The sequence below is a fragment of the Anguilla anguilla genome, chromosome 1 (assembly GCF_013347855.1).
Source record: "Anguilla anguilla isolate fAngAng1 chromosome 1, fAngAng1.pri, whole genome shotgun sequence".
In the NCBI taxonomy this organism is placed as follows: domain Eukaryota; kingdom Metazoa; phylum Chordata; class Actinopteri; order Anguilliformes; family Anguillidae; genus Anguilla; species Anguilla anguilla.
In genome coordinates this window covers 62,940,280-62,962,248 of record NC_049201.1, presented here as the reverse complement: position 1 = coordinate 62,962,248, position 21,969 = coordinate 62,940,280, and the positions used below count along the sequence as shown (strand labels likewise).

General features: G+C 40.4%; 2 protein-coding genes across 5 annotated transcripts; one reads left to right on the top strand and one right to left on the bottom strand.

The window, feature by feature from the left end:
• Positions 1-3,104: 3,104 nt before the first annotated feature.
• plekha8 (pleckstrin homology domain containing, family A (phosphoinositide binding specific) member 8) lies at positions 3,105-17,617 on the bottom strand. The gene is made up of 13 exons (XM_035428234.1): positions 17,286-17,617; positions 16,456-16,572; positions 15,666-15,821; positions 15,339-15,469; positions 15,034-15,192; positions 12,499-12,539; positions 12,088-12,209; positions 11,471-11,783; positions 10,434-10,519; positions 8,631-8,689; positions 6,793-6,994; positions 6,333-6,394; positions 3,105-6,243 (listed from the first exon to the last, which is right to left on the bottom strand). The coding sequence occupies exons 1-13, from the start codon at positions 17,323-17,325 to the stop codon at positions 6,046-6,048; spliced, it is 1,686 nt and encodes a 561-aa protein (XP_035284125.1). The 5' UTR covers positions 17,326-17,617; the 3' UTR covers positions 3,105-6,045.
• A 119-nt stretch (positions 17,618-17,736) lies between these two features.
• fkbp14 (FKBP prolyl isomerase 14) lies at positions 17,737-21,431 on the top strand. 4 transcript variants are annotated; one of them, XM_035428273.1, is made up of 5 exons: positions 17,742-17,803; positions 17,938-18,081; positions 18,749-18,900; positions 20,005-20,132; positions 20,929-21,431. In XM_035428273.1, the coding sequence occupies exons 2-5, from the start codon at positions 17,969-17,971 to the stop codon at positions 21,085-21,087; spliced, it is 552 nt and encodes a 183-aa protein (XP_035284164.1). In that variant the 5' UTR covers positions 17,742-17,803; positions 17,938-17,968; the 3' UTR covers positions 21,088-21,431. The 4 variants fall into 4 exon arrangements, with proteins under 4 accessions (XP_035284137.1, XP_035284164.1, XP_035284147.1 ...); XM_035428256.1 differs by having other exon boundaries at positions 17,761-17,803; positions 17,896-18,081; XM_035428265.1 differs by having other exon boundaries at positions 17,776-17,793; positions 17,896-18,081.
• Positions 21,432-21,969: the final 538 nt, after the last annotated feature.

The window sequence follows — 21,969 nt, the reverse complement described above, 5'->3', positions numbered from 1 at the left end:
TTTGTGGAGATGGTGTGCATTCTCTTACTGTTAAGCTATTCTCGGCCTTGGTCTTTGCTTCCTCATTGATCCTAACAGCCTTTCAATTTACTGCTCCTGCCAATGACCTCTGCAATGAATGTGTGGGTGTTGCTGTCACTCTGATGTAATGGAGGGGAGGGCTAATATGGAGCATAGGTGGCGTGAGTGAAAAAGACAAGAGAGGTTCATCGCTGCTGTCTTTCAGAGGACGTGCAGCTGGAGTCTTTATACGCACTGACAGTGATGGAGCTGCTATTGACGTTCTTTCAGTGCTGGCAGTGAATGAGTGATTGAGCGGAGCAGCACAGGAAACACTGTCAGCAGGTCGGTCAGAAGTGCTGCGCAGGGATTTAGTGGTTAACGGCACAGAAGACCTCAGCCTGTCTCTGAGCCTCTGCGAGGACACGCCCCCACTGTCTCCTTCTGGGAGCAGAAGCCCTGTGTCATGGATTTCTTGCTGCCTGCTGAAGCAGCTCCATTTGGCTGATGGTTCGAGCTGAGGTGGGAGTGCGGCATGTGGCAAGAGGCCAGGGGAGCAGATGAAGATAGGTTTAAAGCTGGGTGCCCACTGCTAACTGTATTAGGCCGCAGCACTTCTCCCTCAAATTGCATTAAGAAAATTTGCAAGCAGAGATGCCCAAGTAAAAAGCCTACATGTCCTTTTTATACCATCTACACTCCTTTCCCTGAGCTGGCTAGATTTGATTTATAAATCCTCCTCTAAGAATCTCATAAATGTTGTATTCTTCTCTTCGGTTCTCCCCAGTAGTGGACAGAAACATCTGCCAACATCTTACCTGGGCAGTCTCTCAGTTATGAACTATAACCAGAACTAAATAAATTGTCTGCACCTTAACTGTCTCGAAAATATTTAATTTGTTCTTGATCTGTTTTTTATAAGTTGCCCAAAATAATGGAGCAAAAGCAATGCCATTCTCTACCAGCAGAACTTCCAATGGCAACCAACCTGGTTCCACTTCTGAATTATACATTGTGAATATTTGGCTCTCCCTACTGTACTCAGACTAAGGCTGCAGTACGTACACTGCTGCAGATGTGTGTTTCTGCAGTACGTACACTGCTGCAGATGTGTGTTTCTGCAGTACCTACACTGCTGAAGATGTGTGTTTCTGCAGTAGCCACGGTGCTAGAGATCAATGTTTCTGCAGTACCCACACTGCTGACTATGAGCTTCTGTGTAAATGTTTTGTCCCCATTGAATACAAGTCTGGACATTCACTATTACCTTTGAACTTTAACCTACGCCAACTGCCTGTGACTTTGGAAGGGTACCATGAAATTAATACCATCCGTGCAGTTTTCCAGTAAAAATGGTGATTGTTTTAGAGCAGATTTTGGAGTGTTGTATTACAGCTGCCATGTAGGGGGCAGGATGAGATGCAGTGAGGGGCAGATAGAACAGGAAGTGGGCGGGAGTCCAGTTGCCGAATGAGGCCTGGTGAAAATCCCTGACCTATAGGAAGGAATGCCAGGCGTGTAGGGCACACCAGCCAGGCAGGAGACGCATACAAACACACACTGTGCCACCAATACATGTCCCCCACTAAAACTAAGCTGTCCTAAATCAACACTGAAGAATACAGCACAAGTCCATGAATCAGGAGCCTCTCTAAGCTGTGAGAATGGGTGGAATGATTGATGTTGGGTGTGCGAATCTGTTGACACAGAGAGGCGTAGGGTGTGTACGTTTTTCACGTGTGCTATACACGTGAGGTGATGTCATAAGCTTTCAAGGTTGTGTGAGGTGATTGGCTGTTGTGTGAATATCAGAACATTTCCCCATAAAGTAAGCACACTACACAAACTCCATGCTAAATCTTTTCAACACACACCATCTAAACCAGTGGTTCCCAGTTCTGATCCTGGTGGGTCATAGTGTCTGCTAGTTTTCATTTTCACCTTAAAATCAGTAACCAATTCAATCTTATGAGCTGTTTTAATTGATCAATTAAGTGCTTAGTAACACAGTGTAAGGTTTAAAAACCACTAGTTTACACCATGTGTGAGATTTGTGGGATAGCATGGGTTAAATCGTTAGACATTAATTAATGCATGAGTAACACCATCATGAAGGCCATCGGAAACTTCAGCAAAGTAACATTTAAAAAGACGAAGACCGATATAATGGAGAAAGCAGGATGGTGACCAACACCAGTGGTACCCTGTGTAATTCTACCTCTGCAGGACTTATGTGCACCTGATTAACTACAACACATGCATATACACTCACCGGCCACATTATTAGGTACACCTGTTCAACTGCTCGTTAACGCAAATATCTAATCAACCAATCATGTGGCAGCAAGTCAATGCTTTTAGGCATGTAGACATGGTCAAGACGATCTGCTGAAGTTCAAACCAAGCATCAGAATGGGGAAGAAAGGTGATTTAAGTGGCATGGTTGTTGGTGCCAGACGGGCTGGTTTGAGTATTTCAGAAACTGCTGATCGACAGGGATTTTCACGCACAACCATCTCTAGGGTTTACAGAGAATGGTCTGAAAAAGAGAAAATATCCAGTGAGCGGCAGTTCTCTGGGCAAAAATGCCTTGTTGATGGCAGAGGTCAGAGGAGAATGGCCAGACTGGTTCGAGCTGATACAAAGGCAACAGTAACTCAAATAGCCACTCGTTACAACTGAGGTATGCAGAAGAGCATCTCTGAATGCACAACATGTCGAACCTTGAAGCAGATGGGCTACAGCAGCAGAAGACCAACCCAGTACTAGCAAGGTGTACCTAATAAAGTGGCCGGTGAGTGTATACATACAGAACATCTATGCAGCACATGTACAAATAACAGGCACAGATACATTTTCATTTCTTTAATACTTGTAAAAAATAAAATTGCAGAAATTATTTTTATTATTATTATTATTATTATTATTATTAATAATAATAATAATAATAATAATAATAATAATATTACATTTTACTAATACTCAGAGATCGTACACAGGCTGAGACTCTGAGACAGCTAATGCTTTTATATTTACTGCATTCAAAGTCCTGTTGAGCCATTGAAAGTATGCTTTAATTCTACATAAGTGTCTGGTAACAATGATGACATTCAGATTGTTGTTTTATTTTGGTTGCATTGCTTGGTCCTTGGTCAGACTCACAGACATTCTCTTCAGGAAACTGTGCTTTCCCCTTCAATTTGAGTAATGAATTTAAATGGGTATTCCAACCAGAAAATTACAATTTCACGATTTTCTATTTAAATTGACCATCCATTTTTTTTATTTTTGCAAAAATACTCAAGTTTTTATGTTATGTTATGACTTTTGTCCAAATGTATGAGAGTCAATGGTAAATAAAAACGTTCATGCTTAAACAACATAAAAATTGCCTTGCACAAAGTGACTTCAATTCACTTTGTTTTTGCCATGCAATCCCATAATAATTTAACATGGAACGATAATTACTGTGTAGGTTTATGATTAATTTTACAGATATTTCCCTGACACAAACAATTTTGGAATAGGCATGTTATACAATTCCAAAGCAATTCACATACCTTCCCACAGACCTTAGAGAGGTACTAAAGCTCCACTCAAGCCCCTTTGGAGACAGAGTGGAGTGTGGTGTGATACTTTTAGCCAAAAAATCGAAAGAGGTACGGGTAGCTAAACTTTAAATTGTTAAGTGAATTATTTTGACAATTATTACCTTCAAACTAAGCCAAAATCTCCAGTTGATTCAAGTACAATTTTGAAAATCATTATATGGTCAAGCAAGACAAGTAGATGACTAGGTGCAAGGGAATTCAAATGTGTGATTCTGAACTACATGCTGTTCTGATCTCATGCATCATGTTGAGACTGGGGATCCATTTAAAAAATATATCCGGATGGATCTAGAAAACTTAATGTAGAAAATTATAAAACTCAGATTTTTAGGTGGAATATTCCCCACCACACTTTGCAGAGAAAATGGTACTTCAAGCCTTAGTTAAAAGTTTCACTCATACTAAACAATACAGTCATGCTGTAAATAAAAAAAAACACATGAAGACATAATTATAAAAACATTCACAAAGCAAGAACGGTCTAATGGCAACAAATAAAGCAAAACAAAATCCCTTGAGGCCACAAATCCATATTCAATTATTTCAATGCACATATTTATGACAAATACTGTGTATAATACAAAATAGGTATAAATAAGTTAACTACATTGGCAAATTCTGTTTCCTTCAAAATAAAATAAACATTTTAAAAAATTCACTATACAATGCACTGGTTAATTACCTGGACATGACTGTAGTACCTCAGTGCCAGTCCCTGGCAGGCTGCTGGGCAAGCTTGTGTTTGTTCCAAAGAATTATTCTGGGTCAATAAGTTCAACGAACTAACTGTATTCACTTACAGTGGTGTATTACCTAAAATGCACTATGGTGAAATATTTCAGTATAGGGCACATGTACAACCTTCAACTGTAACGCATCCATGCTATAAAAAACCCGCAAATTGAGTAAATTCCTCAGTTAACAAAGAATTAAACAACGCATGAACAAAAACAGCATTCCCATGGCCTCTCCATGAGCTGGGTCTGACACTCCTACCTGCGCATTTCAGAATTCTTTTCATCTCTCATTAAAAAAAAGAATAAATAAAGTGCCTAAAATATGACATTTCTACATAGTCTGTATCATTTGTGCATGTGGATGACCAGTAGTTTCTGAAGTTGTATATAGTTGGCTACACAAGCCTTGCAGCTAACGAGCAGCAGGACTGTTACTGCACGTTCTGTTCATCGCTCTTCTTGTTCCATTTGGCACTGCCAGCTCAAGCTGACATCAGTGCGGACACCTGCACAGAGGCCACCTGTACGCCCAATGCAGCCACATTAACCCTGTGAGGCCCGTCGACGCAAACGCACAAAACATTGACAAAAGAATTGTTTCTCTCGCTCAATACTGCAACAATTTGCACGGAAGCACAGCAAATATTTACTGGGGGTACTTGCAGTTGGCGACATTACGCTGTTAAACAAGACTGCTGTCTCCAGCACCCAAGACACATATAGCATATAGCAATAAAATCGCACAATGTGACAAGCCTCGAGTTGTGCTTTCCACCGTCTGATCAGCACCTTCACATCTTACATATGCTCAGACAGCTTCATTAAGCACAGATGCTGAAGATCTGTCTGTTCTAGATGCAATGTGGCACATCTCTCAATTGCAGACTATTCAACAACTATACTGCAAATGTGATGTGAGCGAGCTGCCTGCTTGCCTGTAATGTAGAACACATTTATCCCTTTATGTATTTCCTTTTGAAGACTTCGTATTAAAAGACAAAATTTTTGTTATGCTTCTTGGAAATATATTAAACTGAACTAACTAAAATACAAAAAGTTGCCAAAATAGTACATATGACTTTAGTCTTAACAATAAAACTGTAGCCCTTACCTATAAAAGTTACAGGAGAAACCTTTACACCGCCAAGATGTAACAGAGTAGCATAGTTTAAATATCTGTAGGACATCATCATTGAACAAGATGAAAGATGTAAGATGAAACTGGTGTCTAGCGTTCAGGCATAGGAGTCTCACAAGTGAGCACACACTGAACTTAAGAACTATTATGTCTTAAGAACCGCATTTCATCCCAGCTGAGCATATTCCACCTCCACACTCCCAAACTGAGCATGCTCTGTCCTCTTGGTACTTCACTGAGCAGTTCCAAAAACCCCTCCACTGAGCATGCTCATACTGAACTGCTCTCACTGACCATGTGCCACCTTCACTGGGCATGCTCAGTCCTCACGGCTCCAAATCCCCTTCACTCCACATGCTCCACACTGAAAAGTCTTGACTGAGCATGCTCCGTCCTCACATCTCCTCTGAGCATGCTTAATCCACAGAGCTCCCTCAAAACTGACCAATCCTCTTGCCTTCGCACCTCACACTGAGCATGTTCCGGTTAACATCCCTTTTGAGCATACTCCACTGCCACACTCCCCACCACATCATGGCCTCACTGAGCATGCTCCTGCTCACACCACCTCATCAGACTCAAGACCGTACTCATCATACAGAGCATCCAGCATAGCCAGCTGCTTCTCCATTGCAGGCAGGTAGAGCCCAAGGTCCCTGCGCATGCCAGAGTCAAATCCCTCCTTCAGCTCATCCCCCTCCTTGGTGACCAGCGCTGCCATGAAGCCGCCATAGGATGGGGCGGCTCTTAATGCCAGCTGAGGACAGAGACACAAGACACACAGTGAGGGGATTTTACTAATGATACAGACAAAATTAAACTAAACACAGAGCTTATTCAACTTACAGCAAAGACACCTCGTACAACCCATCCATGGTACTGCCGCAAGGTCTTCCCATAAGCATTGTCTGCAAGGACAGAGAATTTGGAAAAACTTTATTTTTTACAAGTTTGCAGAGGAGGAGGCCAAGGAAGAGACAACAGAAACAGCTATCAGTTTGTGGAGAAACACTAACTGCATTTCGAATTTTGTCAGACTTTTGGCCATACACTATGTGAACACTCCGGCAGGAGACACACCGAATATCCTCTGTCAGTGATCACCTCTGAGAGGGCCGCAGTGTCTGCTGGCTTTTGGGGGTTTAGTGCTTAAGTTCAGTCACTGATTGGCAAAAGCGTCCACACACCTTGCTAGGACTGAATCAACAGAATCGGCAGCAGACCCTGACCCTCCTGCTCTACATGAAGACTCGACCATAGGACTCCCTGAGTGAACTTTATTTTAATACTTTGTTGGGACACTTACTGAGGGCAGCATGGATGTCCCGTTCCCCTGCGTTCAATTCGGACAGGAACTCCTTGAGGAACTTGAGGCCTCGTTTGAGCCACAGTAGGGCCTCGGTGGCGGAGTTGCGCACCTGGGCCACGCCCGCCTCCACCTCGTGCAGGACCATCGTCTGCAGCGTAGGGAAGCAGTCTGGATCCGACACCAGCTTCTGATTGATTTTCTGCAGGCAGACACCACAGCATCCACATCAGCTGCAGAACACCCACTTCACCATCACGTCAGACAGACCTCATTCTTAAAGCCAATTTGTTCATTTTACGCAGAGAAGAGTCAGGGACGTGAGAACATTTGTATGTGATACATAAAAACCTAAGACAGCTAAACAAGGTTTTTTTTTGGAGTGTCATATCATGGCTAAGGAGCTGGTCTTATAAGTCAGAAATTGCAGGTTCAGATCCCAAGTGTTGCACTGCCATTGTATTCTTGAACAAGGTATTTAATTGAAGCACTTCAGTAAATAGCAACTAAAAATGTACGATTCTTTCACGGTTTCTTTACATGTAGTCTCCTTTGGCAACACACTGGGAGATTACATGAGATATGGAGGTTGGTCTGACAGCTTTAAAAATAGTCTCTTTTCTTGCATTGAAAGAACAATTGGGTGCAGGATCTGCTGTGTGGTATAGCTTCAGTTAGCCATTGCAGAAATTAATAAAGGAGGGGTTTCAGACACATAAATACAGAGCAAAATGGTTATGAAGTGGTTTGAGAACTTAATTTGATGGATCTTTTAATGAAAGATGACTCTTATGAGGGCTATCAATAAAAAAGTAAATAAATGATGCAACCTGTCTTGCGTCTAACAGCATGTCCACTTTAGTTTGAAAATCCCCGTGTGCTGCATTAACAAGAAATAATAACTACACAATCATTAACTTCAGCCAACTGGTTGCATTAAAGGACTAAATTAAATATGTAAGCAAAACACTGCATACTTTCACAGAGTCTCTATGGTTATTTCCATGTTTTGGACATTTTATTATATTTTAGAGGAAGTGGGAATGCCGCCTTGTGGACATTTTGAGAAACTACCTCTTTGACTCCCACATTTAGGCCATGTCCAGAACAGCCTCCTAACTACTGTGTCCTCAAAATATGTACAGTCTGCTAAGCATACTGACTACTGTTTCATGTGTATTCTTTAGTACAAGATGGGCAGTATGCAAAAAAATATCCTCTACTATTTTCCAACAGTACTGCGGAAACATCATAAGGTGTTCTGCCCTTGCAGCAAAAAGGCCCCGCCTCTTCCTCCCTGATTTCATGGACCCAAAGATGGCTCCACCTCTTCCTCCCTCTGTGAGCCCACCTAAAAAGTTTGGTTTACTTCCTGAAAAGTGTGTTCTTGAATACACTCAGCAAAACCCCGGAAATCAGGATATCATTCAGGCATTTTAAGTACACTATATACTGAGAAACTTTTGCCTACATAACTTTCTCATCCAGTGTACTCAACTTATATACTCAACAGTAGGCAAGTAAGCCGTTTTGGACACAGTGTCCTGCATCCTTGAATATTTTTCTGTTAAGTACTTCTAATGAACAAATTATGGTTATATTTCCAAACAATACATGTTGGTTGAAATCGGAAGGAAATTTAGAAGACCATAAAATTACGAAAGTGCATTGGCTAAGCAAATAAAAATCATGCCATTGTTACCATGAGAAGAACAACACATGAAACCTCAATGCCCACAATATTTTGGTATCCAATTAACTTCTTGAGCCTAGCTTCACATTCCAAAATGCGGTGTGCCAATATTCATGAAATACACATGCTTTTCAGACATTCTTACCTTAATATTGCCCACAAAATCTATTTTAACCGGAGCAAATACAGTGGGGCCCAGCTTGTCTGAGGAAAGAGAGTCAAACGTCATCCTAGTGCTGAGAACAATTTTCAGCAGGTATACAGAAACATACTCATTTTAATTAAAGCATAGAAGGAGTTCTACCACTTTCATATATGAATTGTGCAGGATATGTATGAGTGAATTTAAATAATTACTTTTGTACAGTCATTTATTGAGCTATTGCATGTTGACAGACTATCTAATATTTTTTAAAATAAAAATCACATTTCATTAATCAGTGTTCCTTGACAAAAATGCAGTTTTATATGGAATTTGATGATTGCAAGGTATGGTGATAAATTCAACAGCTTACAATGCATTTAGATCAGTTTCATAGCAAATTTCACATGCCACCCAAAATGATAGTTTGTGTTCCAATAACAAATTGGATATAATACTAATATAAGAATTACAGAACTGTACAAATTGTGAGTGACAAAAATCTGTTTTTGACAATACATTTAGAAATACATGTAAATACATACTTATACATAGAGTTACTCTGTGCAGCATGTCTTTGTCTTTGAGTGTAATACAGGGTGACAGTGTACTGCAGTGGAAACTGGACTGGACTTGTAACCACATGACTGCAGGCTGCATTCAACCAGCATATTTACACTAGAACAGGGTACTTAACCCATATAGTTTCATGAAATACCGGAGTGTAAAATATAATCTTTCTACAAAGATCAATATTGTAATGCAAGTCTGATTCTTCTCAAACCAGAGGTCTTTGGACAGACACACATGTTAATTGCTCTCTAGTTGACAGCAATGAACAAGTGCTGCTCCTGTACCTAAGAATGCCAGCTCCTGCCTTTTACAAACAGACTTGCGTACTGCCGGTTGTAGCTGTACACCTGCCAGATACATGTGCAAAGACTGCCGATAACTGCAGGAGCAACACTGCTACCCATTTGTCATTTATTTTAAGAGAAATACCAAGTCTGTGCCAAACAGGCAATTGCATCACCCACTGCTTCTATCAATTCAGCCTTTTTTCATGCATTATCTAAGGTCTGACAATATGTCACTGCACTGTGCTATAAAGCTTCATAATCAAACAGTAACAGCAGACCCCACCCCACTCCAACCGCCCACACCCATAAATTCAACGTAGCGTGAGAGAATGCAATGTATTCCAGCAGACCCACCATAATTTCGATTTAGATTCAGAGTGAATGTAGACAGAGAATTAAGTATGAAGTCACTGGCAACCATCACCACAGCGATACAGCATGCATGGGGGAAATACTGGGGACGCCAGGAGGTAGTGAAGATGATACTGGTTTTTAAAAATGTGTTTTCATTTACACAAATGTGCAGATAAAATTAATGTCACAGGATTGTTGTGATGATCACAGCTGCAACAATCTTTCAACAGCTGATTGCAGGCAAAATTGCGTCGGTTGCAGGTTTCTAATCTATATCTGAATTTTGTTCATTAAATATTTCCCATGTCAGTTTCTCATCTGAAACAGATGTTATAAGCAGTGTTCAAAGCAGTTTTATAGATATGCACAGCTACTTATGAACAACACATTATTTACCTGAACTGTTCTCACCTGCTTTGTTGAACATGGCATACATATGACATATATATATATGTGTATATATATGTGTGATGTCAGAGCATTTGATGCACGCAAAGCACCTTTGAGATCTGAAAACCCCAGGAGAAAAGAGAGTGAAAAAAGAAGAGTCCCTGACAGATGAGAATAGAGGGAGAGAATATAGCCATCCTACCTAATACTGGCACTAAAGCATAGCAAGAATCCAAAAAGGGCTGTGTGGGGATACCACTGTCGTCCTCCAGTCTTATATCACTAAATCTAAAAGTCAGAAAAACATTCAAAACAAGGAGAGAAGATTAGTGCATGGATGGTAAAGTCAAAGTCAGTGTTTTTATTTAAGGTCAATACATCCCAACAACAAATCAGGCACATTACAACTGGAGCAAGGAAGCCACACATTTCATTTCACCTGAACAAAATCTGAACATTTCACATAAAGACTGATTCTATAAGCAGGTCTAACCATCGAAGGCGTTCTTCAGTGTGCTTCCAGCTATGAATGTTTGCATAGAACCTGTTCTTTTGTTGTGTTGTGATTTGTGCATAAAGCATGGAAGTTTGCAAATACTGCAGATAAGACAATTCTAAGATAATCGTTTCTTTTCACATGGTATGCAATGGTCCTCCATCTGGATGATAAAAATAATTCCACATTAAAAATTACATTGATTCTGTGATTTTTTTTAAAAACACTATCGTAAGAAATCTTAGGAATATAAATGTAATAAAACCACAAATATACAGATTTAAACAAAGCTATTCAAAGGAGAGCATTGCAGAGAGTTCTGTAATATTTATTTGAAGTAAGATACACACTAGCGATTTACGAATAGCATGACGATACTCAGACGCACTGAGATTCCCTTCCTTTGACAGTGTGTCCATTCGAGAAAACGGAATCTATTAATTTGACTGATGAACTGCCATTACTACTGTGCGCTTCACACATACACTTCTTACACATTACCAGTACACTACATGATGTACTGCATCATACCATGATACTACACAACATACTATAATACTGTATGAGGTGTACATACATACACCATACACTACACTGTACACCTTTTTCACACAAAAAACAATGTTCAGAATGTTTTTTGTGAAAACAATTTTGCTGCCATCACATTGATACTACAGTGACATAATTTCAGTATTTCTTGAACATTGCCCTGATGAGGCCTTCACGGAGGTGGTTCTTCATACCTGTGACTCATAGTGCTGAAGAAGGTGTCCACCTGCTCCTGCTCTTCCTGTTTTACCTTCGGTGTAGCAGGACTGATTTCCTGCTCTCCCTCATTTTGATCAGGGGCAGCGTCTGGCTGGTCATGGGGCAGGCTGGGGCTTACTTCCAGTTGGACTTGATCATGCTGATTTTCCTGCTCAAGCAAGTTTGCTGTTGTGTCCTCCTCCACCCCTCCTTCAACCAGCTCCTTTCCAGACGAGGCCTGGCCATCTTGGGAATGTGTGTCCACAATGTCTTCAGGGTCCTTTTGCCCCGCCCCAACTGGGCCACCCTCTAAGCACCACACCACATTAAAGTAAATGGGTATCAGGTCTACCTCTCTCCATGAACAGAGAGCACTGCATATGCAAATAATCAAACCCACCCTTCAGTGTCATGATTACCTTACCTAGTTTCAGTGTACTGCACATGAGAACTCATGGAACACACCAAAACCATATACAGTATAAATAATACACACAAATACAACTAAAATACAATACAATGATTACATTACACGAAACTGACTGTTCTCCACTACAGGAAAGTCATACTTCAGCTTGTACTCAGGCCCAACATTTGTGAGGAGAGGACGTACCTTCAGTCTGGGGTGGTGTGTCTAGTGGAGGTGGCCTGGGCTGCTCGGGTGTCACAGGTCCAGATTCAGGTCTCTCCTGAGCCAAATCTGTGACACTTCCTGAGATGTTCATTTCTTTCCTCCTAAACAACCCAAAGCAGAAATCAGAATCATTCCTGAGGTAACCTGGGTCTATGGTGAAGAAGTCATTATCCTGAACAACATACACAGGGGCCTAATGAGAGTAATTTCCTATCAAAAAATACATTGTGTTTTTCTTGAATGTCTTTGGAACTTAAGCAATGTAAATTGCTTGTATAGACAGATAAATAATGCACCGTAATTCAGCTTGCACAGGAACACTTACAAAAACAAGACATTATGACATAACCGCAATCTTAACCAATATCAAGAAAAGTGGGAACAACCTACTTCTCCACAAGACTTTGACTTGATTGGTGGACTGGCCTGACCTGTTGGACAAATGAAGAATTTAAATCATGCCACTAAATTCTGAATATGTGGCATTTGTTGGCCTCCTGCTCTGAAAGCAGAATGTCCATGTAATTATATTCAGTCTTTTCAAATTCATTCTTTCCCCCTAATTTACTTTTCTCCAAATCTGGAAAGCCCAATTCTATGTGCAGCCCCCATCCTATTGCTACCATACCCTCTGTCACTTTGAGAGAAAGAAACCAATCTTGCATGATCCAAAGAGTATGTTTCCACCTGCCAGTTATTTTTACTGTGTAATCCACAAGCTAAGATACAAGTCATGGTGCTGGAGGAGATCACAGCTGATAATCAACCAGAGGAATTCCTCAATACAATGAGGGGGGAACCCTACCAACCGAAATCTGCCATCCCCAGGCTAATGAATCAAATTGTACATAATATAGCAGAAATCCCAGCCACAGATGAACACAGAGTGGACATATTTTGATTCTGGAATGTAGGGAGCATGGCTGCAAAAAGCTAAATGGTTTATCCAGCGACGGCGCCAGAGAATTGTGATTGGGGGAGCTACAGGGGGCTGGATTGTTTGTAGCAGGTGCTAATGAATTTTGACGCAACATACAACAGAAAAACGAGATTCAATGGTCCCGGCCTAATACGCTACATAATTGAAATGCACGTTACTAAATGTTTAGCGTTATGCAATAACGCAAGCACAATTAATTCCGTGAATTTAGAATGAACAATTCAAATGCATACAAAAAGTTTACGACAACAAGCACGAACAAACAATCACAATCCAAATCATTGTCACCACAGAAAGTATCTGTGGATTTACAAAATACTGTAGCTGTGAGCAAAAACGACTGTCTCACTGGCTAGAGTTGAATATGGTAATGTAAAGCCTCTTGGAAACAGAAATACACAACTCCTGTTAGCTAGCAGCAGCTGCCTGCCAGCTGTAGCTAGCCAGAGGCACACAGCACATGGCAGAAGTAGCCTACTTTCATCTCGCGACGCTAACTTAAATATTAATGCAGCTCGTTCAGACAGTGACAAGCTTCAGAAAGAAAACATTCACTCGCAAAACAAATCGTAGCTAATGTTGCAGAAGACACTTTAGCTAACAGAGTTAGCTACAGGCTGCATTGTGGAGTCGCTGGACATAACAATCGTCTATCACGTCGGGATAGGTGGCCTATAAGTTTTCTTTCTCCTCCTCCCAAAACACTGAACTCACACACACATAGGCTAAATACTGACGGTATGATTGACCTATGCAAACATTAATAAGTCATTTAAACCTGCATATCAACAAAGACTGATGTACTCACCAGTCACATGAGAACGATCCGCCTGTTGTTGTGATTTGCATCGAATACTTATTGTATTTCACCGAATCGATTCGAAGACTTGTAGGAACTGCTAGTTTAGAAACTGCTAGACTAACGTTAACGTTATCACGCACATGCAATCACACTTGCAACAAGAAGAGTGCACTCAGTAGAGTGCAGATCTCCACCAGGCGTGTTAGCTTTGCTGATGCAACAATAGAGGCTACACAATCAATGCAACCAGACAAATACAAATACAATAAGTTTTTACCATGTGGCCCTGAAAATCCCAAAAACGCCGATTCAGTGAAGTAACGCTAAAGGTGGTGACATGTTAGCTAATGTCATTCATATCAGCCACGGTAGAACGTTGACGTTATCGTCTGGCACTTTCGTTTCAAATCTGGACGGGAACAATTCAGAAATATCAGCGATGTAAAATATCAATTTCAACGTGAAAATGGCAACAAAACGTTGAAATTGATATTTTACATCGCTGGTCTTTCATTCCAAAAGGAAGCAGTTGCTGACTTGCGGCCCCTACCGGCCGGTTAGGAGGAGTGAGGACGGAGTTAGAACTCAATGTATTTAAATGGAAATTAATTCAAATGAAATACTTGTTCACCGATTTGCAAAATATTCGAGAATTCTGGTCCTTGGCCTGCTGCCAGCATGTACAACAAGTATTCGGTCGGCCCAGTAGTATGCGAGATTAGCGGACAGATAGACAAACACACAAACAAACGCACAAACACACACATGCGACCAAACGCATAATCCCCTCCAGGCTCTCGCCTGGCGGAGATAATAATAATACGAACCAACCAATCAAATCACACAACAAGCGGCAAAGGTCAACGGTTATTATCACTTATGTAAATGAAAAATATGATTTCATAGTTTAGTTTTGTTACATATAAGTCAGTCCGATGTCTTCATATATATATATATTTTTTTATTCCATAAATATTTTTCATCACAAAATTACTGGGGGTTTGAGGGGATGGGGGGTTTGGGGGGGGGGGGGGGGGGGGGCTCAGACCCCGCTTAAGACCCCGCTAGCCCCTCCCTCCCGCCGCCACTGGTTTTAGCTACACAGTCCACCTGGGATGTCCTGTATATTGTTATTTTTTTATACATAAACAATAAAGTTCTGACGTTTGAATGATTCTCTAACCTTGTGCGGTTTGATGGCGGCGACAGGGGGTGACGTGGGCGGGCTCTGGGCCAACAGGTCAGGGTTAAAAGCTCGATTGGCGATCTGCATGCACTCCTCCAGGGTCTTCAGGAAGGTTGTACAGGTGGATTTCACCAGTGGTCCCACACCCTCACCAACCTGTTACATGCAAAGGCAGTATAAAAGTTATCCTGGAACTTAATCATTAGCAGGTGCATTAATGTCCTTCAGGGGAGGAAGTAGGAGACATCCAATTAGGCTGGACTATGTTTCCACCCTCACCGTGAGCTCTGCTGGCTGCTCACCTGCACAACAGCTCCTGGTTCCTCACTCTGAGAGTCTTCCTTGATCTTGTTCACTTGTTGCAGGAGGAGATCACAGTACAGCCTCAGTTCAGACATCTTGGTTTTCAGGGCCTCTGTGCTCTCCTGGAGCTCTGATTGGGCAAGAAAGAGAAAGAAGAAATGAATAGTGCGGGTGGGGTTGCGTTCTAGGTGAAGGCGCAGAGGGCAGTCGATGGTGGGTGGTTAGACAGAAAACAGTGGGAAAAGAAAGATGAACTGGAGGAGTTATATTTAAGATATTGGGAATACTTAGACCTAAGGCAAAGACACAAACACAACAGAATGTACCTTTCTCCCTCTTAGTCCTGTTGTCTGTGAGGCAGGCCTTTGCTGTTCCCAAAGCAACCAACCATTTTTGCCTCTCTGCTGCATTGATGGCTCTGAGGTAGAAATACTGTTCTCCGGGAATGGTCAGGTCCATGCGTGTGAAGTCAGAGGCATGCACTGTAAACACAATCAAAGGGTTTATTGAGGAAAATCATGCGTGCATTCTATGCGAACAAAGTACACACGAGCAGTGCTTGGTTGGACAGACTCAACATTTAAAATTCACTTCTGTAAGTGTAGAGCCATTACTTGTTGCATGTTTGATACATATAATTTTATGTGTATCCCAGAGTATTTCCCAGCCCTTTTCAAAAACATCTTGACTAATAATTACGTTTCAGCTCTGATTGCACATACAAGTTAAAATGTAAAATGTAACTAAGATGAAATAGGTTTTTCCTCCAGAACAATTTTTTTGTGACCTTAAAAATCCAGAACTTTTTAACTCACAGCTCAACAGAAAGGCTTAATTCAGCCTTAAATCATTAGGGACACCTTTGACTGATGAGAGTACAACTTGATGTGTAATAGCAGCACTGTGGGAATGGCACATTTTACACGGGGGCCCGAGGTTATCAGGTTGTCAGAGCACTACAATGAATTAAAATAAAAACACTGCAAGAATTTCTTTGGCATGTAGCCTATATGACAGTAGTACATTTACATAAGTTGATTCAACATGTACAAATTTATCACACAGATATAGATTTAGTATTACCATAGAAGTACATGTTTTAATGAGTTACTGCACCTTGAATTTCACAGACTGAAATTTTGATGCTTCCTTTGCATCCTTTCCATGCATCTTCTTGGGAGTCGTAATATGACAGTGTTCCTCCGTCCAGTACAAACCAACGGGGCTGCCACCCTGCAGACAATGGACCAAGGAAGTAAAACCAAGAAACTGCGGTTGCTCAAGACACATGGTATAACAACACAGCAACGACACGTATATTTTCTAAGGATAGGTATGCCTAATCTTGTTATGTTTTATCTCCCATTAACAGTTTCAGCATTTAGCCTTAGTTTACCGGGACTGAACAGTATCGATATGTTCAATCTGAAAGAAAATAACCATATTAATTTCAGAACTAGGTTACTCGAATGATTAAAACAAGTCCTGCAAGATCTCGAGCAGTCGAATGTTCCAGTGGAGGATTACAAGCTTCACAAGGGATCATTTGTCTCCACTCAAGCTAAACCGGGAGATGCTGGCATGCGCAAGGCTTTGAAAACAGCGCTTTGCTTTGTATGAGTGGCTGTTTGAGCCATATAAGTATTTGTAGCATGGACTCTGCATCCAAATATGATTCATATATTACTGGCCGACGTTAGCTAGTTACAGTTCAAACATCCCTATCGTATCAACTATCAACATTTGAATCGACTAATTATATGATCTGCAGTGCTAGCTGGTTAGCTACAAGTGACAACACAACACATACAGGAAAGTATACTCCGATACGTCTAAAACCGTCCATCGCCTAAATCTCGACACAAGCAAACAGCATAATTAACCAGTAAATCATACGCAGCCTAGCTAGCGACGTCGCTAGATTTCAATACTTCGTTCATACATACCGCTTATATAATTAGTCCACTTATAGAGTATCCCCTCCATGACTTATTTTCTCTTTACGTTACAGTGCATCATTATGAGATATAAACCTCCACATATCCGATGGCTTCCCTTTAATTCGAAAACGCAATTCCCGCAACTTTGAGAGGCAGCTCGGTGTTTTTATTTGCCTTTACGCTGTTTGTGGGCGCAGACACTTCGTGAATTGTAATCCATATGATCACTGGACCGGAAGACCAACCCAATTCAGTTTGTGTGACATCACGTGGACACATGGAAAGAAAAATCTTCTCAGTTGCTGCGGCCGATTCGGTGAACGAACCGATTTTGGGTGGGTTCGTTAAGATGAGCAGGCGTATGAACCAATATCCTGAGGGATATTACATGTGAGGCGTAGTTACCGCAAACATCCGCCAATCGTGGCCAAAGGAAATTGTGTAAGAGACACAAGGAAACTTTTGTTGCCAATAGAATGAACAACTAGATACTTCGTGTCTGCCACGTATTCAGGTAGTTTGCAGTGAGTAGGAATTGCTTATTCGTAACTGTTACACATTCACTTAGTATTACTTCATGCATATATTGCTTCTTTAATTCTGAAATGTTACTCAGTTTTTTAAGCTGGTTTTGTACATCACTCTTCTTGAATGTGAGGGGAGCAAAACTACCAGAGCCGGAGGTGAAAATGGAAGTTTTGCACAAACCTTTGCTGTGTCACCGCAAGTCTAAGTATGGAGATATGCTCCTGGTGCACTACGAGGGATTTCTGGAGAGCAATGGCACTATGTTTCATTCAAGGTGATCTGTCGATGCATATTATATGATATGCATGGTGTGCATGACTGTTTTCAACTCCAGTTTAACCGGGACATGTTTTACAAAGACAACGTTATACATTTTTTTTGTCATGCACAGCGCACGTGAATCAAGCAACACACAGCTCCCTTTAGTATGCATGCCATTAAGATTTTATAAGCGATACATTAACAATTGGACAATTTTTTAAAGCAAATATCTATGAAAACATGTTGTTGGAAATATGGCAATTGATTTGTTTATGATACGTACTGTTAAACGCATACCAGGTTTGTTCATGAAGTAGCCTAGCAGTTGGGCTACTTCATGAAGCTAAGAATGCTCTCACTTTGTAAACGAAGGTTCAGTTCTTGTGCAATTTGACCAAGAGAACACCGTTATGAGCAACCTTATAGGCTGGTGTTATAGTTTTATTTAAACAATTGCATTATTTTACTTATTAACTGTAGCATAAGGTTGACCAGTGACACTTCCCCTGTACTTTTGTTTGAATGAAATGGCTTTCAGGTCATTTTTCTTTTAAATGTAATTTTATTGCCATTGTTTTATTTTAGATCAACTCTGTTGACTGGGGTGTGTTACAATGCTCTCCTTGTTTTCCTTAAAGAACTCTGTGATGGAATCTGTGTGGCTGTGGGTTTCTTGGCAGCCGTGTCCATGGTGATAAGCAGCCGGTCTGGTTCACCTTGGGGAATCGAGAGGTGATCAAGGGCTGGGACAAGGGGCTGCAGAACATGTGCGCAGGAGAACGGAGGAAACTGACTGTACCGCCCGCTCTGGCCTATGGGAAGGAGGGAAAAGGTAGAACCAGCACTTATATGAACACATTTGGAGAAATACAAGTATGGAGCAGATGTACTGGTATTGTGTGCCTCCAAAATATTCGGCTCATAGCTTATGGAACCAACTTTATCAAAATGTTGCACATTAAAATGCATTAGGGCTGTGGGCTGACTTAGCTGAGTTATTGCACAAATGCCAGAAGAATTACAATTCATCGTATCCATCAGTCTATTTTAGTTGGTTGTTTGGCTGCAATTTAGAGATGTTGTCTCCAACCATATTCAGTCATGTTGGTTATCTTAAACAAGTTACAAATTTGATTGTGGGAGCTTAGCAGGCTATCCTACTCTCTAAGAAATGGGTAATTTGAGATGACATGGAAAAATTGTAAATCGTATGTTGAATGGGCCCAGAAATTCTGACTTGCCTAGGTTTTTCCATACACCAAAGTGTATGGAAAATCAAGTACATGTTCATATTCCAGTAATTCTAGCAGTTACATAGCTTATCTATTTTATCAGTTTAAATGGTTCAATTTTATGGATTCATTATTGGTCCTAATTATGCTGTGAATTCCTAAACATTTTAAAGGAACATACCCTTAAAATCCAATATGCCCTTTAATCTATGTTGTTTTACATTACCTCATGGATAAGGAAAGTTTTATATAACAGAACTGCTGAATCCCACAAAAAGGCCTGAAAAGTATTGAGAATTATGAACACAAACTTAAAATGAGCTGAGAAAAAGAGGAAAACATATTTTGTTTTATATACATGACATTTGCTACAAATGCACTGCATGTTATGAATGCTTATCATCATTTATACTTGCAGCTTCACGTCCAGTGATGATTTTTCTTCCCACTAAACATTTAACCTGAATTTACCCAAAAAAACAAACTTAACCAATTTATAAACCTTTGGGTCAATTTCAAAAATTCAATTTCAACTGCGATTAGTTGAATACGTTTCCACGTCCTATGATTGCACATGCCATAGTCAGGAGACTTAAAATTCTAAAATTGTTGTCACACAGCATGTTCTGTTAGACAAGGGTTCTTCAGCATAGCAGGGTAACAGAATGTTTTTCATTGGGTTCTCCCTCTGTTTGTTTATTTAGGAAAAATCCCCCCTGAGAGCACACTGGTCTTCGACATAGAGATCATGGAGATCAGAAATGGTCCCAGGTCTCATGAGTCTTTCCGGGAAATGGACCTGAATGATGACTGGAAGCTCTCCAAACAAGAGGTGTGTAGTTCAGAATCTTTCTCAGAAAGGTACCGTCTATGTCAAGGTGATATTGCTTAAAATTGTTTCCTGTGAATGATTTATTCTACAAAGCTCTGACAGTTGACGTACAACTTGGTTCCTGATGCACAGTAATCTAGGTTGTTTTTAATTTTGACATGGTGTCTGACCCCCATTCTCTTAGGGTTTGAAAAGTTTATTAATAAGCTTGTATTCTAAAGAAGCCCACAGGTCATCCTCTGCAATCCTTTGTCTCCTGTATGGTGTATAATCTAATATTTCACATCCTACAAATTGAGATTGAAACTTAAAGAAAGAAGAGTAACTTGATTCAAATACGGAAATGAATAAAAATCATTTGATGTCCTTTTAGTCCGATACCTTCATTTAACCAGGCCACCTCTTCTCATGACAGTATAAGGGGTTTTCTCAGCTATTTTTACAAAGATAAATAGAACTGTATTCAGTGGTCTCACCTTGAAACTGCACAGTTCTGGTATGGACACACGGTGCAACAGTTGCGTGGCTATCCTAAATGAATTGCTCCTGTTGGCCTTTGGTGAAGGAACAGTAAAAATGGAGCCTGTAGCTAGAGCATGACCTAATGTCTCTCCTGTCCTGGTGGACAGAACAGACACTCCTCCTGGAGGAAGCCTTACATTCCTCATTGCTATGGGAAATGCCTGGTATTGACCCAGTGACATAGTCCAAGAGGCCTTGGTGAGCTGAAGATGCGATGATTCATTTTCTTAAATGACGATTTACTTGAATGCTTATGTGTTCTCTTTCGCGACAGGTGAAAGAATATCTGCAGAAAGAGTTTGAGAAACATGGATATTCTGCCAATGATACACACCATGAGGAAATGGTAGAAGACATTTTCAAGAACGAGGATGAAGATGGGGACGGATATATATCTGCCAGAGAATTTACTTTCCAACATGACGAACTATAGGTAGAAACCAATAGGATATCAATACCTCAACAAAATGTTGTTTTTTCAATTTAATTCCAGCATATTTAGAATTTAGACCTGAAAAAGTGATAAGTTGCTTGACTACATTTTAAAGCAGTATTTAAGCCATTAAAGTCTGACAGTTCCTTAAAGGTCACAACTTTTTGAAGCTCTGTTACTTTTTTAGATTTTGTAAGTGAGATTTTGGTGTTTTTTCCCCGAAACAAACTGTGATTAATGTCAAAACGTTTTACAATAATGTAAACAGGTTTTTTATACATTTTTAATAACAAGATGGAGCACATGACTGGATTATTAAAGTTAATATTTTATATGAATTGTTATTTCCTTGGTGTTTGTGTGTTTCTTTGTCTTTGCTGTCCAGTGACTGATCTTTTTCTTCTCTTGGATTTGACTGCAATTGCAGGTTATTATTTAGCCAAGAGGTGGCACTGTAGTGTTGAAAACTATTGCTGGTCATGCAAGTAAAGATTGCAGGGGAGACCATACGTCAGCCATAAATGCAAACTGTGGCAGTCAACTATATGCTAGTTAATCTTTTAAAAAACATTAGCATTACTTCAATATTAAATATTCAAAGTTAAAGAAATAAATATAACAATCTTTTTCCAGGCATGCTATCAGTATTTTGGGCTGTCCTGTATCAAATAATTATTCTGATCACCCACCAGCCTAACCCCTCCACCCAAGAAATGTTTAATAGTTAAATCTAGAAAACAAAACTTGTTTATTTAGTTCCTCAACTGTGGAACAAAATTGATTTCTTCACATGGCCAGTTTGTTCCTAATGTGTCAAGGCTCCACAAAGAAGTTTTGTTCATGTGATTTCAGCAGTCATGGGTTTAGTTCAGTTGAGAACTT